Genomic DNA, 13,749 nt, shown 5'->3' with positions numbered 1-13,749 from the left:
TTGGAAATGTAAAGGTGTACATTTTGCAGCAAAAGGAAGGGAGTGGTTGATTTTGCAGTTCAGGAGCAGAGGTCCGTGGGACCATCAAGGTAGAAGACCAGAGTGCAGGACCCTACCCAGAGAAACAGTGATGCCAAAGATGGAGGCAGAGATGATGATGTGGAGAGATGGAGCAGCTGGGGACTCTAAACCCCGAGAGGGAGTTTGTGCTGACAACCAGGGGGCAGGCTTTCGGGGTGTACCCTTTGGTTGTTTGATGATGCATGGAGAGAATTGTAAACATGGCAATGTAAGATAGATAGGTTGAATGTAAAGCTAACGTTCTTTCATGTAAACTATCACATAATTTACAATAAAACATTAAAAAAAAAAAAAATAAGATAGTAACATTTCCCACAAACTTTGTGAAGCTCCCTCGTGTATGTTTTTAGGTATTTGTTTTCCCAGTTGTGTTCATAGTATTTATTTGATTCTACTTTCTCATTTTTACATTCACCATTGTAGTATGTAATTTTTTCCATCATAAATTTGCCAATAAGGGAAAAAAACAAAAAAAACTTCAAGTTCAAAGAAAGAAAAGATCATGCTTTGTTTGCACCATTGTATCTTCAGCCCCCAATAGAGAAGAAAAGACACACAATTGGGCTGAATAAGAAGGAAATTTAGAAAAGTTAAAAGCCCCAGGAAAACCCTAAGAAAATAATCACCCTTTAGACAGTATGCTAAGAAATTTCACATCTCAAGTTTTTGATGTACTGTTAGCTTCGTAGGTCAGACTGCTAACTACAAGGTCAACAGTTCGAAACTACCAGCCACTCCACTGGAGAAATTCTGCTCCCGTGAAGATATACAGTCTCGGAAACCCTATGTTGTAATTGTTGTTGCTAAATGCCATCGAATCGTTTCCGACTCATAGCGACTGTGTATAGGGTTTCCGACGAAGGGTTGGTCAGAATAGACACAACACAAAGCCACCACAATCACAACTAGTATGACGTTTCAAGCCAAACAATCAATTTACGCAAAAATTATATTGCCATTTTACATATCAATATGTTTTCGGGTTTGCGTAAATCAGTTTGAATCGCAAGGTACCGCAGTTCAAGCTCACCAGCCGCTCCTCGGAAACCCCGCACAGGGCACTTAACAAAAAGTCATTTAAAGCTAACCGTAAATATGACAAATGGAAATGCATGTTCTAATACTCGTATTTACACCTGAAATGTTCTTTTTCTTCTTAAAATACCTTACCTCCCAGTGTCATCAAAACAGACATCTGTGTGTCCCTCTGTATGTCCATATCTCATCGGCTTCTGTGTGGCAGGCATCTTTTCCTTTATCTGCCTGAAAATGTTTTATAAAAACTAGTATTATTTTTCAAAAGAGGCAAGCGGCGGGGCTGAAGGAAAGAAGATAGATTAGTTTCCTCTGGGGCACTCGCACTGCAGTCCAGTTTCCCGCTCTCGAGTGGCAAAAGCAAGACTACTGCGAAAGATTTGTAGGATAATAAACTAGGCAGGCTGCACGCTTCTCTCTGGGATTACGAGCAGGCTGAGTGAAAACTCACCAGGGAGAACGAGCCTCCGGAGCTGAGACTAGGTGCGAGACAAGGACAAGCAAAAAATTGCTTCCCGCGCTCGGGCGTGCTTGCTATACTGCGCGTGCGCAGCCCCGCCCCAGCTTCGTGTGGGCCTGGCTTGAGGTCGCGGGGTGGTGGCGTAAGCTGCGCGCCGGCTGGGAGGAAAAGAGCCCAGAGACTAGGGTGAGGAAGAGAAGGAACGGAATACGGAAGTGGTGGCAGCGCCTGGGGAGCAGGCGGAGGCGGTGACCGCGACGTCTGAGACAGGACCGAGCGCCGGGGGGAGGGGGGACTTGAAGACAATCACCCGCCTTATAGGACCTACACGAGGTGCAGGAGTGGCTGAACCTCCCTTTCAACCTCAGCGAACACAGCGTGATGGCGATGGTGATGGCGGCGCTTACTCGGACAGCTCCAGTTCTGCGCTCCGGGAGGTGAGTGGGGGAAGGGTGGCGGTTGCCTGATCGTGTAGCCCGCGGTCTTGTGCCCACGTCAGGCTCTCTTCACCTGCAACCATACTTAGGTCCCTTAACGGATGAGAAGTTTTGGGGGTCTTTTTTTTCTAGAAAAGGTGAGTCTTTAATCTTCGCATCCTTCGCGCCCTTACCTTGTTACCTCCATAAAGATAAAGGAGGGAAGACTTAATTTCAGTTCCAGTCGGTTTATTTTCGGTGTCTGGAGATACAGCTTGTGTATTAATGAGTATTCCTTGCATCAACATCCAGATTTTCCTTAAGAAGATAGTACTTGGGTTTCGCCTGTCAGATCCCACCAAAGTTGACCGAAGAGCGTATTTAGAATCTAAACAAAAGTGTATTTTTTAATTTAACCCTTGCAAGTTATTTTCTGTGTCTTAATGGCCTCCACAGTGGGAGACCAATTTCTGATTAAAACCTTCACAAGGATGTTCTTCCATTTGTATTTGTCTTTGTGGATTTCCCTGAGTGATTGTGGCGCTGTACTAGACAACTAACCGCAAGGTCGGCGTTTCAAACCCACCATTGGCTCTTCAGAAACCCTATACTGTGTCGCTATGAGTCAAAACCGACTTAACGGCGCTTAACAAGTCTTTTAGTCTCGGTGAAACTCAGTTTCTGACGTACTGAGCGGTTTTTCCTTTGTAAAGATTTCGCCCTTGTTTTTCAGTCTAGTTCCCTTGTGAAAAATTGCAAACAACACAAACCGTGGTGTTGTTAGCGAAGTGGTTACGAATTGGGCTGCTAATCTCACGGTCAGTTGTTCCGCGGCAGAAAGATGAGGCTTTGTGCACCCGTAAAGATTTACAGCCTCGGAAACCCTAGGAGTCGGAACGGACTCCACGGCACATAGCAACAATAACTAGGGCCTCAGATAAGCTTACTAGACACTGAAGTGTGGTATATGAATTTAGAGGGAAAAAATGATTAGCTCAAAAAAATTTGGAATTTGTGGGGAAGGAGCTCTGGTAGCATAGTGGTTACGAATCAGGCTGCGAACCACAAGGTCAGCAGTTCGAAACTACCAGCTGTTCCGCGGGAGAAAGATGAGGCTTTCTGCTCCCGTAAAGATTTACAGCCTCGGAAACCCTGTACAGGGTCGCTATGGGTCGGAATCGTCTTCACGGCATATCACCACCAATCTTACTGTTGAATTCCCTCTGGAGGAAAGGTATCTGAGATAATTATGAGTGACTTATAATTTTATTTGGTGGTCTCTGAATTTTGAGTAGACATACTTTTTTTAAATCCAAGTAGCTAAAAATTAAATATCATTAGATGGGAGTATGGGGTTCGGATCAGCACTGGACTGTTAACCACAAGGTTGGCAGTTCAAATTCACCAGCCACTCCTTGGAAACCCCATGCAGCATCTCTGTAAGTCAGAATTTATTCAAAGGCACATAACAGTGAATAAAAGTCATGATGAGATTTCACTGTAGCATTAATCAGTTTTCAATAAGAGGACTCTGCATATAGAAACAAGAGTTAAAGCTATACATATACTAATAGTAACTATGTGGTTTTAAAACTATGAATAGTGTCCACACATTTGTCTTTTTTCTCTAAGTAATCAGACCATTTAGTTAATAAAGAAGAAAGTCTCCTGTGAACAGGACATGGGCCTCAGAGTCTAACATTTCTAAATTTAATTTTCACTCTGCCGGTTACTCATTGTGTGTTGAACATTTCTAAATTTAATTTTCACTCTTCCAGTTACTCATTGTGTGACCTTGCATATGCTACTTTATTTACTGAATGGCAGATTCTTCATCTCTAGTTGAATCATTATCGTGCATAGGGAATACTCATGAATGTATAAAAAAATAATTGCTATTAGTGTTTAGTATTTAAATGATATTTGGGTGGGCATAAAGAAAAGTTTATGATTTTAGTGAGTTAATAGTCTTATTGAAGGAAAGAAACATAAAAAGTAAATATGTGCAAGATATTAAGCTCCAACCCATAGAGAACCCTGTGTAGGGTTTCCAAGGAGCAGCTTGTAGGTTAGAACCACCTACCTTGTTTTTCAAACTGACCTTACTGTCCTGCACATTAAACCTGGATGCCAACAGTAGGATAATAATAAAATGTATGCAATTTAAAGATTGCAAAATTACTTTGTTGTTTAAGATACATAGCATAGTGATTATGAGTTGGGCTGCTAACCTCAAGGTCAGCAGTTCGAAACTACCAGCTGTTTTGCAAGAGAAAGATGAGACTTCCTGCTCCCGAAAAGATTTGCAGCCTGGGAAACCCTATAAATTATGAGTCAGAGCCAACTCCACAGTGTATAACCACCACCACCACCACCACCACTTTAAAAAAATATATATGTGGCTGTTGCTGATGTGACTCAAAAAAAGTGTCTTTTCAATGAGATACAAGGGAGCTTAAAAAAACTCATTTAAAAATTGCATTATTGTTTCATTCCATTTTTCTATGAACTTTCTGAAGCCCGCTTGCATGTGTTTGATGTAATAATGATTCGTTCGTGACAGAAAAGGCCAGAACAGAGTACTGAAGAGAACAAAGTATTGAAAAATATAAATGGGAAGGAAGGCAGCTTAGAAATCTGAATATTTTTTATATCTCTGAAACTAACCTGAATCTTCCCAACCTATCTACTTTATTCTTTGGGTAAGTAATACATGCACATGTTTAAACTTGTGTATAAGAGGAATGCAGTCAAAAGTAACCCTTTTACCTTTTGTCCCCAGCCACCCAGTTCCCCTGGCATAAAGACACCCAGTGTGATACTTGTGTTGCATTGACACTGGGTCCTTACAACAGCAAGACAGATATAATCACAGTTTTGTGTATGACAAAAACAAAAAACAAACTGTGGCTCAGAAAGATTGTGATTTATCCAAGGTCACATCACTCTTAAATACAAGAGCTAGAAATAGAACTCAGATCTTTTACCTTCTAATCTGCCTGTTTAACTGTTACTTTTAAGCATAGAGTTTTATAAAACATATCCCATCTCAGCAGCAATTTTATTTAAGCCTAGAGTCACCTTATACTAGTTTGTACTTAGAACTTGTTACCCAAGCTTAAATGTAAGCATATGTAATTATTATAAAGCAATAAAGGGAATTTTCCATAATCAGTTAAAATTAAATGCCTGTGACTAACAAATGTGTTATGTATTTTTTTTTCAAAATCTGTTTATTTACTAAGCTTAAAGGAAAGTACAAAAAAGTTAATTATTTACATCCTAATACTTTTAAAGAATTTGAAACTTTTTTAAAAAGAGAGTGGTCCTAGCTGGAATAATATAAAGTACTTTATGATGGCCTAGAAATACTGACCCCTACTAAATTAGATGGACTCCTGGTGTGGCGCTGTGGGTTAATGAGCCAGACTGCATAGCCATTTGAACTGCAAGGTCGGCAGTTCAAGCTCGCCAGCTGCTACTCGAAAACCCTATACAGGGTTGCTATGAGACGGAATCAACTCAATGGCATTTAACAACAACTAAATTAGATCTTTGAGGTATGCTTTTGTACAGATTTTCTAGCCTTATATTTTCTAAGAACTTTTAGTCAAGTAGAGCCTTTGTTTTCTCTCTCACCTTTTTCTTAGTTTTGTCACTTTCTCATCTCTCAGTTTTAGTAAATAACTGTACTAGGAAGAGGGACGACTGCTAATACTTTCATTAAGTTCTGTGTATGTTGTTTTCATACATTTTAATTCTGACAAATAGCGTGAGGTAGCTGGTGTTAACATAGAGTTGCCATTGGGGAAACTAAGTGGGAAAAGTCAGATAAATAGCTAATAAGTGTTAAAATCTAAGTTTTTGTCCACATTTTGAGGACTTAGCAGTTCAAGCTATTTCATCTGCACCATGCTTTATTTTAAAATATCATTTATGGATCTTTAACACTTAGAATTGCTCTCATAGGAAAAAAAAATTTATGGAAATAGGAAACTGTGTCAAAATTGTCTTCAGGTAATTAATTATAGAGGTTTTTCCTTTTTAAACTTTAACCTGAACTTTCTAGATAGTGAATATTAAACTTTTTATAGTTTAAAACTTACAAATTAGAAAATTCTTTAAAATAATTGCAATGCTGTTGTTGTTATTAAGTGACGTCAAGTTGGTTCTGACCTATAGCTACCCTGTTTAGGTTTTCTGAGGAGCATCTGGTGAGCTTGAATCGCCGACCTTGCAGTTCAAACAGCTTTGCAGTCTGACGTATAAACCCACAGCGCCACACCAGGACTCCAAAAGAATTGCAGTAGTGTATCTTAATTATTCTCTTTTCTTGGTTGCTGTTAATCTTCCTACTTACATTCACAAGTTCATGTACTGCCAACTCTTAGTTTTCTGCTCTTTTGGATTAGCTTTTTCCTGTGACAGGTTTCTCCTTGTCATTTGCTAAAAGCTAACATTAGCTTTTTCCTGTGACATTTCTCCTTGTCATTAGCTAACAAGTTCAAGGAATGCACACTCATTTTATTATTAGCCCAAGTTAATCTTTCTTCAAAATTTATATCACAAAGAGGATTTTGGGTAATGAAATATAGCAAACTGTGACTTAAACAGACTTCTTGACTGAAATCACTCCTAGAACCTTCTACTAAATGTGCACTATAATCTTTCAGAGAGGAAGAGTTCCAAAACTTGTTTGATAAGAAACCCTTCTTTCCTCCAGAATGAAATCAGCATCAGTCAGAACTAGTGTACACAAGAGTGCAAATTGGGGGTGTCTGCCATAATTGAACTATAATTGGGACAGTAAATGGGGAAAATGGAAGGAAGGTGTAGTAGTACTAGTCAAGGATTTCCCTTTTTTGTTTGTTGCCTTTTTTATTATTCCCTATCATATACTTAAGTTCCTGGCTCAGTTAACAAGATAAAAGGAGCTTCTTTAAAATATTTACTGGAATGCATGAAGGGGATTGTAATCATTGCCATGAAACGAAATACGGTAAGATGACTGTAAAGATAATGTCTTCCCATGTAAACTATCACATAATTCACAATAAGAACTCAAAAATATTTTTATATATTTACTGGAAAATGAAGCTGTATTGCTTTTGTAGCGAATAATTTTTTAGGTGAGAGATTTTTCTTACAGAAACAAATTGATTTCTTATATTTTTCTTAACATTCTGAAGAATGTATCTGTTGTTGTTGTTAAGTGCCATCTAGTCGATTCCGACCCATAACGACCCTATATAGGGTTTTCAAGAAGCTGCTGGTGAGCTTGAACCACCAACCTTGCAGTTCAAACAACTTTGCAGCCTGACGCATTAGCCCACAGCACCACAACGGGACTCCCTAGTAAATTCTATTGGTGGTGGTTGGTTGTTTGCTGCTGCATGGGTTCCGACTCACAATGACTCTTTATGGGGTTTCCTTGGCTGTAAATCTTTACCTGGAACAGAAAGCCTCCTGAAGAGTCTGGTGGACTTGAACTTCTGACCTTGTGGTAAGCTGCTCAATGTGTAACCTACTACGACCCCTACTTTGCTGTTGTTGTAAAGTGCTGTGGAGTCAGTTCCTACTCAGCGACCCTGTACAGAGTTTCCGAGGCTGTAAATCTTTACAGGAGCAGAAAGCCTCATCTTTCTCCCATGGAACAGCTGGTAGTTTCGAACTGCTGACCTTGCGGTTCACAGCCCAGTTTGTAACCACTACGCTGCCAGAGCTCCTTATGTCCCCTACTTAACTCCTTAGTAAATTTCATTGTTGTTGTTAAGTGCCTTTGAGTTGGTTCTCATTCATAACAACCCTGTACAGGGTTTCCAAGAATCACGGTTGGGTTTGACTGCCAGCCTTAAGGTTAGCAGTCCAGTGCTTATCCTACAGCACCACACCAGGATTCCTTAATGTCACCTAAGTGTTTCCTCAGACTCTAACCTCATATGTCACAGACTATGATCAGAATGCTTTCAAGAAGTTTTTGGTACACCGTGGCCGATAAATTTTCGAATCCTGAACCTGGTAGAAAAGTCCCATGGCTGAATTACTATTAGAATAATAACTTGGTTGTGAATTATTCATGTAGTATACTGAATTATTCTTTATAGAATCAAATTTATTTCACTTTAGTATTTACATGAATTCCAGTCCTAGATATGTATCAGTATTGTAGACATAGTTAGGTGTTCAATGAATAAATTAATATACAGTAATGCTGATGTTACCCAACATAGGGAATACAAATGGACTTTCCATATACGTAAAGTTAAACCCTTTAATTACTGGGTTTTAATAATTTTCTGTGGAAATCTTGAATTAAATTTGGCTTTCCATGCCTTGTTCAATGGAAGTAAATTAATATTAACCTTTTGTTCATGAAGAATCTTTAAGATGGGAATTCATTCCACTGTCATTGCGATTGGTGGAAGAACCTGTGGGTCTGTGATGACTCATTCTGGGGAACTTCCTTTTATGAAAATGTAAGACTCTTTAGACACTTGCTTCTTGCTCATTAAGAAAATACTGAAAGAAAACAAAAATGCCACTGTGTAATCCCCAGGGCAATGTAGTCTAACTGCCTTCATAAAAAATTAATTGTTGAAACAAGAGGCAGAGCAGCCATCTCCCAAGTATTTCATTTACCCTCTTTAAAAAAAAAAAAAGCTTCATTATAGCTACCGTCAAACACTTTTGATTTGTTAGCACCTATCAAAATATCTTGGATTTCTGTCCCAGATGAAAATGGTAGTATGGGCACTATCTCAACATTTGGTTTCGCTTCTTCTACCTCATGTATACAGTAGGAATCAAATTATGAGAATTAATGCTAGGTTATTTGAGAGACTTGTTCATATTTAGGATTGTATACATTTTTACATTCAGATTTTACAAGACAGCAAATCACTTTTTAAAGAAAAGGAAGAAAAACTTATCTTTAGTCTTGGTTGTTAATGAAAATTCCAGTCAACTGTGACACTAAACCTATAGGATACAAAATAAATTGCACATGTAATATATTGTACCAGTATCTATATTAGAAAAATGCTGTGAAGCTTGAATAAATGTTAAAAATGTAACAATAAACATAATGTTTACTGAGAGGAATGCAATTGAATTTTGGTTTTATGAAGGTCTGGTTCTGAGTTCATTTAATTGTGCTTCACAGTGTTAATGGCTAATATAGCTGGGGGAAATATTTCTTGCTAAATCATGACACAAATTTCTCCTTTTTAGTTATATAAAAAAAATTTTGTTTAAATTTGGTAAACATCCTTTCTTTAGTCACCTGTTCTTAAAAAGTAATTTCTAAGTATTGCTTTTTTAATTTTTAATAAATGGATTCAAAGTCCACTGAAATAAGCTTCTGAAAGAGGGTAGAAAATTTTGTTTACATATATTTAAGGGTAAAGATGTGAGAGTTTATATAAGTGAAGTATTTTTATTATTTTTTGTAGTAAAATGATAATGGTGAGAAAAATTCTAAAGTTTTTTTTTCTTAGTAATTAATATATTACCTGTACATTAAGAGGACCAATTAAAATTGTGTGTGTTTATATATCTACTAAGCAGCTTCTGAGAGCCACTGTAGCCAAGTTGTTGGTAAGTGCTGTCAAGTCAATTCCAACTCAGAGACCTTGTGTAGGGTTTCTGAGGAGCAGCTGATGGATTTGAACTACCACCTTGCAGTCCATTGCATTATCCTTCAGCGCCACACCAGGATTCCAAGCAAAGTTCATTAAATTTAGAACAACATTTGTAATTTTGTAAAAGAAAAAATACTTTATTCCTCTCAAAAGTTGATCTTGTACCCTGCCACTTTGCTAAATTCTGTCAATGAGTTCTGATAATTTTCTTGCTGAGTCTTTGGGATTTACTAACTATAGGATCATAGCATCTACAAACAGTTTTACTTCTTTGCTAGTTTGAATGCCTTTAATTACTCTTCTCTTATAGCTCTGGCTAAACCTTTCAACAAAGTATTGAATAGGAGTAGTGATAAAGAGCATGCTTGTCTGGTTACTGTTGGCAAAGGAATGACTTCAGTTTCTCACCATTGAGAGTAATGTTGGCTGTTTGTTTTGTATATATGCCCTTAATGATGTTGAGGAATTTACCTTCTATGCCTATTTTGTTGTTTTGTTGTTGTTTTTTTAATCAGGAATGAATGATGGATTTTATCAAATGCTTTTTTTTATGCATCAGTTGCTATGATCATGTGATTTTTTTTCCCCCTTTATTTATGTGGCGAATTACCTTGATTGTTTTCCTGATATTGAACCATTCCAGCAGTGTTGTTGTTAAGTGTTGTCAAGCTGGCTCTCAGTCACAACTATCCTTTATATGGTTTCTGAGGATCAGCTGGTAGGCTAGAAGCACCTTTCCATTAGTAGTCCAGTGCTTATCCTACAGTACCACACCAGACCTCTCCATACTTGCATACCTAATATAAATCCAACTTGATCATGATGTATTATTTTTTTGATGTATTATTGGCTAGGATTTTATTGACAATATTTGCATCTATCTTCATGAGGGATATTGATCTATAATTTTATTGCTTAGGAATATCTTTGCCTGTTTTGGTATCCGAGATATGCTTACTTCATAAGATTAATTCATGAGTTTACTATCATTTTCTAGAACTGGTGTCAGCTCTTCTCTGAATGTTTGGTAGAATTTACCAATAAAGCCATCTGGGCCTGAACTTTTTTTAGTTAACAGTTTTTTTTAATGCTGTGATCAATTTCTACTGGTTATAGGCCTGTTCAAGTTTTCTACTTCATTCTGTGTTTGTTCAAGTAGGTTGTGTGTGTTTCTAGCTTTTCAAATTTGTTAAACTATGGTTCTTCATAGTATTCTGTTAACCCTTTTCATTTCCATTGGTTCTATTGTAACATTACCCATACCATTTCTTATATGTGTTATATGTATCTATCTTCTCTTTTGTTAGATTTGCCAGTAGTTTACTTATTTTATTAATCCTTTCAAAGAACCAATTTCTTGTCTGGTTGGTTCTTTCTATTGTTTTCCTGTGTTCTGTTTCATTTATTTCTGCTCTAACTTTGATTATTTTTTTCTTCTGGTGGAAGCAGGCTAATTTTGCTGCTCTTTTTCTAATTGCTAGAGAGTTGTTGCATTTGGTTCTTCTTTTTGAGTGTAGGCGTTTACTGCTGAAAATTGCCCTCTGAGCACTGCTTTTAGTATGTCTGCTAGGAATCCTGTTGCGGCGCTGCAGATTAACGCGCCAGACTGCAAAGCCGTTTGAACTGCAAGGTTGACGGTTCAAGCTCACCAGCTGCTCTTCGGAAACCCTATACAGGGTTGCTGTGGAATCGGCTTGATGGCACTTACCAACAACATCTATTACTTGGGAGTCCTGGTGTGGCTCTATGGGTTATTGCACTGTACTGCAAAGTCACTTTTAATTGCAAGGTCGGTGGTTCAAGCTCACCAGCTGCTCCTCAGAAACCCTAGGGTCACAATGGGTGGAAACCTACTTGATGACACTTAGCAACAACAGCCTAGTAGTTTTTAAGCAGGGTGTTGTTCAATTTCCATACATTTGATTTTTTTCCTTGACCTTCTGATTGTTGATTTCTGATTTTATAGCATTGTGGTCTGAGAAGATGCATTGTAGGATTTTGATGTTTTAAAATTTGTTGAGGTTTGCTTTGTGATATAACGTGGTTTGTTCTGGAGAATGTTCCATGTATGTATGCTGAAAAAGAATTTATTGTGTTGTGGGGTTGAATGTTCAGTGTGTGTCTGTGAGGTCATGTTGGCTGATTATATTGTTTAGTTCTGTGTACTTGTTCAGTTTCTTTCTAGTTGTTCTCCCTTTCATGAAAACTGGTGTATTAAAATCTCCTATTATTGTAGAGTTTGTTTCTTCCTTCAGTTTTATTAAAGCTTGATTTATGTATTTTGAGGCTCTTTCAAAGGGGACATATATATTTATTATATAACCCTTAATCATGGTATGGAGTTCTGGTATGGCCCTGTAGGATAAGCACTCAACTGCAAGGTCAGTTTGAACAGCAAGGTCAGCAGTTCAAACTTACCAGCCACTCCTCAGAAACCCTATAAAGGGTTGCTGTGAGTTGAAACAATGGCACTTAATAACAACAACAATTATGGTATAATGTCCTGTTTTGTCTCTTATGTTGATTTTTGCCACTCCTCATTTTGCTGTTTGCCATTAGCTTTATGTAGTTTTTCCCATTCTTTGATTTTTTAGCCTATTTCTGTCTTTGTGTGTAAAGTGTGTCTCTCTTAAACACCATGTTGAAGGATCCTGTTTTCTTATCCATTCTGCTACTCTTTGTCTCTTGATTGGTGCATTTAATCCACTGACATTCAGTGTAATTATCAATAGGTATGAACTGATTTCTCTTAATTTTGCTCTGTGTTTTTGGTTACTGCTGGTTTCTTTGTTCCACATAATTTTTTGCACTGGGTTCATTTTGTGAGTTTTCCTTTCATTTTCTTCATTTCTGTTTCATTAATGTCTACTAAAATTTTTTTTCCTGTTAACAACTGTCTTTTATCTTGAAATCTATTTGACTTCCTCCCCATTCTGTATCTACACTAGTCCATCTTTAATCTATTTGCTGTAGTTGGTTCTCAGTCCTTTTAATGTGTTTTAAAAAAAAACTTGGTCTGATTATTGCAAATTCCTTTAATTTCTGTTTATCTGGACATGCCCAATTTCTGCTGTCATATTTGAGGGATAGCTTTGCTGGGTATATGATTCACGGTCTGTGCTTTTTATAGTCTCTTCCGGTTCCTTTCATGGTGTCTCAGATAACTCTTAAGCTTTCTTCAGATTTTTTCTTTTTTTTTTTTTTCTGATTGTTTTAATTGAGAGATTTATCTTCGTGATGACTAATTTGAGCTTCCATTACTTTGAATCTACTCCTTTGTGCTTTCATTGTGTTTTAAAATCCTACTACTTTAAATGACTTCAAGAGTCTGTAGTCATTCACTTAATTGTTGGGATTATTATGTTTTTGTGATGTAATCAGAAACTTCATCAGAATGTTGAGTAAGACTGATTTTCTCAGTCACAGAATTCAAGTTTCAGTTGCAAAATATTGGAGATTATAGAAATTCACCCCCACTCTCTCAACTCCAGACTTAAATTGTAGTATACCTAAGAATACCTAGATAAATTTCATCTACCCTTAAGTTATTGCCTTTAATCTTCTTGAAATTCAGTATTTTACTTGGTGAGTTCTATGCCTTGCTAATTTCATAGGAAGGGGGGCAACACTGTATCAGAAATTCATTATTTTTCAGATGATCAAAGACAGTATGAAAAAGTGTTTGTGAGTATGAAATACCAAAATTTTTTCCAGCCCTAGGTTTTCTAAAACCTTCATAGTCTGTCAAGAAGATGTAAGTTAACTGATTATTGAAATGAGTTGACACACTGCATTGGTAATGGGAATCACTGTTTGGTGATGGTTGTGTATTTAATAAATCCTTACAGCTTTTATGGAGGCCTGGTATGGTACTGTGGGCTAGTGTGTCAGACTGCAAAGTCATTTGAGCTGCAAGGTCGGTGGTTCAAGCTCACCAGCTACCCTTAGAAACCTTGTACAGGGTCGCTGTGGGTCAGAATCAACTCAACGGCACTTAGCAACTGTTATGCCCAGAATTCAGGGTCCCCAAAGACCACCCAGGAGCCGTGTACCGATGCAAATACATAAGGGTTGTTTAATCAAGCTCAAGCCAGGTCTCTAACCGTATCCGACATTT

The 13,749-nt window shown here is 37.7% G+C and overlaps 2 protein-coding genes across 2 annotated transcripts in view; one reads left to right on the top strand and one right to left on the bottom strand.

Moving 5' to 3' along the window:
* Positions 1-1,336, bottom strand: part of WDHD1 (WD repeat and HMG-box DNA binding protein 1) — a 108,179-nt gene extending 106,843 nt beyond the window's left edge. Inside the window, exon 1 of the mRNA XM_006864621.1 lies at positions 1,252-1,336. Coding sequence (XP_006864683.1) covers positions 1,252-1,328 — 77 coding nt within the window. The 5' untranslated portion in view covers positions 1,329-1,336. The remainder of the gene's footprint in view (positions 1-1,251) is intronic.
* A 445-nt stretch (positions 1,337-1,781) lies between these two features.
* The window catches only part of SOCS4 (suppressor of cytokine signaling 4), a 14,157-nt gene continuing 2,189 nt past the window's right edge, over positions 1,782-13,749 (top strand). Inside the window, exon 1 of the mRNA XM_006864620.1 lies at positions 1,782-2,013. The gene's annotated coding sequence lies outside the window, so the exon portion shown is untranslated. The remainder of the gene's footprint in view (positions 2,014-13,749) is intronic.

Source organism: Chrysochloris asiatica, unplaced genomic scaffold, assembly GCF_000296735.1.
Source record: "Chrysochloris asiatica unplaced genomic scaffold, ChrAsi1.0 scaffold00067, whole genome shotgun sequence".
In the NCBI taxonomy this organism is placed as follows: Eukaryota; Metazoa; Chordata; class Mammalia; order Afrosoricida; family Chrysochloridae; genus Chrysochloris; species Chrysochloris asiatica.
This window is presented reverse-complemented; position numbering and strand designations above follow the sequence as displayed.